Source organism: Colias croceus, chromosome 13 (genome assembly GCF_905220415.1).
Source record: "Colias croceus chromosome 13, ilColCroc2.1".
Taxonomy (NCBI): Eukaryota; Metazoa; Arthropoda; class Insecta; order Lepidoptera; family Pieridae; genus Colias; species Colias croceus.
In genome coordinates this window covers 819,134-823,475 of record NC_059549.1, presented here as the reverse complement: position 1 = coordinate 823,475, position 4,342 = coordinate 819,134, and the positions used below count along the sequence as shown (strand labels likewise).

General features: G+C 39.5%; 1 protein-coding gene across 1 annotated transcript; it reads right to left on the bottom strand.

Annotated features, from left to right (window-relative positions):
* Positions 1-882, bottom strand: LOC123696637 (GS homeobox 1-like). Its single transcript, XM_045642957.1, has one exon. It carries the CDS (start codon positions 877-879, stop codon positions 1-3), a length of 879 nt encoding a protein of 292 aa, XP_045498913.1. The 5' UTR covers positions 880-882.
* Positions 883-4,342: the final 3,460 nt, after the last annotated feature.

The following is a 4,342-nucleotide window of genomic DNA, read 5'->3' as shown; positions in this document are numbered from 1 at the left end:
TCAAGAGTATCGTGACAAATTCTGAGCTTCATAACTAGTGTCATTATCACTGACTACATCAATTTGTTCATTGTCACACGAGTCGAAGGAATTCTTGGAGCAAGAAGATTTTGTACAGCAGCACTTTTTAGTCCTCCCATCAGCGCTCATTGGAGTTTCTTCCTTCTTTAGCTTAACGCGACGGTTCTGGAACCAAATCTTCACTTGTTTCTCTGACAACTTCAGTCTAGACGCAATTTCAATACGCCTCAATCTTGAAAGATACATGTTCATAGAAAACTCTCTTTCTAATTCGAGAAGTTGTGTCCCAGTGAAAGCTGTTCTTATTCTCTTACTAGAATCTTCTTTAAGAGGCACTCGTTTTAGATCCTTGGAGTAGCCGGGCAGTAATTCTTCAGGATGAGCGAGCGGAGGGCTTGGAGTACCGTTGCGACTTTCACTTGACAATGAAGGTGATCTCTGACCTTGACTCTTCGACGGAGATGTCGCGGTCGCCTTGTAAGGATGATGCAAATACGGCGACACAGACTTCTTCCTCCTACTCACAAAATTCACTGGCTCTTCTTCCGTTTTCACGTATCCCTCAAAAGATCGCTCACTTTGCGCCGGTTCGTAGAACTCTGGTTGACGCGGTAATTGATGTATGAGCGGATATCTAAAATTCAGATGTTCTAAAAACGGCCTGAATAAATCCGGTGCTCTTTGCTGTTGTAAGCCCAGAGTGAGCAAATTGTTTAATGGATATGGATACGGTAAAATCTTGGGACGTGGATCCATTTGGCTCATTAGATTGTAACTGTGCAAGGGACTGGACACTTCACTCTTCTTGCGGTCGTTCGGTTCACTGATTAACGTATCTACTAAGAAGGAACGTGACATTTTGCTGTGTACTACTCGCTTCGACGTATGCTTTGCAACTGATTAAGAAGGGTGAGATCACTGGAAAGTAACAATTACAAAAACTACCCCCACTTAGTGCACCCTATTGTAAATAAACACAATAGGCCTCACTCGAAGCGTTTTGGCAATTATGTGGCCCATCCCACCCTTTTGTCGGTCTCTACCCCAGCGATAGTTGAAAAAAACTGTATTCGTATGAATGGAGCATTTTAGTAGCTATGAATAATTTTGTATGGGACGTTAACATCCCCAATATCAATCCCATTAAAATGAATTTGGTTACTGTTTTACTCGTCTTTGTTATTTTTATTGGATTAAAGTTTCGATCAACACAATTTATTTTTCAAAATGACTTGTATGTATTGTTGTTATCAAGAAGGTGATCCATTAGATATTGCTAATTATAGACCTATTAGCCTTCTATCTAGTATTTATAAACTTTTCACATCCATACTTTTGAGTCGGTTAACACCACTAATAGATTCCCAACAACCAATTGAACAAGCAGGCTTTCGTTCAGCCTTTTCAACTATAGATCATATCCACACGTTAGACCAAGTACTAGAGAAATATAAAGAGTTCAATCACCCGCTTTATGTAGCTTTTGTTGACTACTCAAAAGCATTCGACTCCATTACTCACTGTTCAATTTGGAAAGCGCTCGAATCATGCAAAATAAGTACCACATATATAAATATTCTAAAGAACATCTACTCTCATAGTGTAAGCAGAATACGGTTAGAAAACAAAGGAGAAGAGATACAAATCGGACGAGGAGTTAGACAAGGCGACCCCTTATCGCCAAAGCTGTTCATCGCAGTATTGGAGGACGTCTTCCAGAGTATTGACTGGAAAAACAAAGGGCTGTGGATTTCAGGCCGATATCTTAGTCATCTAAGATTCGCAGATGACATAGTTCTATTTGCCAACTCAGCCAACGAACTAGAACAAATGTTACAACTGTTATCGAACTCCAGCCAGGAAGTAGGCCTACATATGAACCTTCAAAAAACTAAAATAATGACCAATTCTCGAACTAAATTAATACAAATATCCGGTAATAAAATCGAATATGTTAACAGCTACATATATCTAGGAAAGCTAGTATCATTTAACGAAAACTGTAATGAAGAAGAAGTTGATAGAAGAATTAATGGGACATGGAAAAAATTTTGGGCTCAAAAAGAAATTTTAAAAGGAGACTACCACATAGGATTGAAGAGAATAGTGATGGATACTTGTATTTTACCTAGTTTGACATACGGGAGCCAGACATGGACATATACAAAGAAAATTAAAAACAAAATTACCACATGCCAACGTTCAATGGAACGAAGTATATTAAAAATAAAAAAAATACAGAAGATTAGAAGCAAAGACATAAGAAATAAAACTAAACTAACAGATGCTCTCCGCCAAGCTCTACATCTCAAATGGCAATGGGCGGGTCACATATCGAGATATACAGATAACAGATGGACATTACTGACAACTAAATGGGCAGGACCAACAGGAAAAAGGAAAAAAGGTAAACCAAGAAAGCGATGGGCTGATGATTTAATAGAAACGGTGGGCAAAAACTGGATGAAAATTTCACAGGATAGGATTACATGGAAGAGGAGAGAGGAGGCTTTTACCCAATAAGGGGTCCGTGGAAATAAGAAAAAATTAAACTAACATTAGATACTAAAATAAATTAAGTTAAACTAACAACTAACAAAACATTTGAAATGTAAATTTTGATTTATTACACGGAATAAATGAGCTTTATTATTATTATTATGTCTCTCTCCATAATACACGGGTATCGCCGTAAGGATGATACCCGGTCCTTTGGAAGGCTTACGTGGGGACACAGGTCCAACACGCAGAGGCCCTTTAGAGAATTTAATGTGTTGTAGGACACCAGCCGCAGCCTGCCCATGGCTGCACTATAGAGATACAGCCCTGGGCAGTCCGCGGCCAATGTAGGACTATTGCAGAAAAATGGAAATGAATAAAACTGGGTTATGGAAGGGGGTGTTAGATGGACTGGTATATTGGGTCTATGGGGACTATGGACGTCTGCCTTTTCAATCTTAAAAATTGAAAATTATGGCAAACGGTGACTCGCCAGTTCGGTCGATGGGCTCCCAAAAAGGTTACCGATAATGGCAACAAGGGGGCAACATCAGCTGAACGGCTAGGGGTGTAGAGAGGTGCGGCACCGGTTTCACCATCGCGAGCCAGCGGGCCCGGAGCGGGTTTCCCCGCTATTACGCCATTAGACACTTCCACCCCCGAGCATATAGCTCTCGCGGCTCCACTCTGGACGGCCAACAAAGGCAAGCCAGAGGTGGGGGATCCTGAACCTCGTCATTGTTCACTCCGAACTGCCACTGGGACAGCCCAGAGGTGAGGACAGGGACCTCCCCCGGGAGCGCTCGGTTCCCGCGGGGTCGCTACTCCCCGACACCTCGCCACAAGGTGCCCTACGGGGTGACTGACTGCACGGCTGGGATATCTATTGTAGATATGCCAACCGGGGGCGATGGGGTCGTCACATCCCTACGCCATTATTATTATTATTATTGTTGTTATCAGAAAATAATATTTCATGGTTAATTAATTTGCTTTTCAATAATTTACTTTAGGACTTAAAAATTCGTTACCAAACTGTACCAAAGCGAATGTACGTACAAAAGAAGAAAGTATTGATTCTGCTGAATAAATTTAAAATATGAGCAATTTTCATCTCAGTGGGCTATTTACTGAATTTAACATACAATGTTAAACAATCCTATATAAGTATATTGTAATATGAAAAATGGTGAATATCATATTAAGTAGTCGATTTAAGTTTCAATACTAAAATAATCAATAAGGCTGCAAAATAAATGAAAGTATCAAAACCTCACAAGTGCTCTCGGCTCAAATTAATTAGGTATGAATACTCTATAATATGGACCGTATGCTGTTCACGTGATTTTGATACTGGTAAAAGAAATATAAGGGTGGGTATGTAATGGCTCCGCCCAAACTGCACCCTTGCTAAAACCAGTTTATGAAATATTAAAGGCCACATTGTTTGCTCGTAAAATAATTGTGAATTGCATTATTATCATGTCAGTAGCAATTTATAATAACTCTTCAGATCATGTTGTATGTTAAGTGCTTTATGATGGGCCTTTGAATGTAATTATTAGCGGTGTTCCTTTGTTACGATCTGGATTTAGTCGCTAATATATAGGTGTGCTTTAGGGAGCTATACTGGTTCCTTATTCTTATTTCATTTATAAATATGGCAGACGTGATGAAGCTGTTATGATTATGTCTGCCGCAAGGGACATAAAATGGTCTTTATTGTCTGTTAAGTTGTACAATTTATTCCCATTCTGTTTATCAAATATTTTTATTAAATGCAATGCGCTATTTTTCTGAATAGTGTTAATAACGCAGAACC

What these genes read in the sequence shown, in the direction of transcription:
- LOC123696637 (XM_045642957.1), bottom strand. Translation starts at nt 879, where the DNA reads ATGTCACGTTCCTTCTTAGTAGATACGTTAATCAGTGAACCGAACGAC.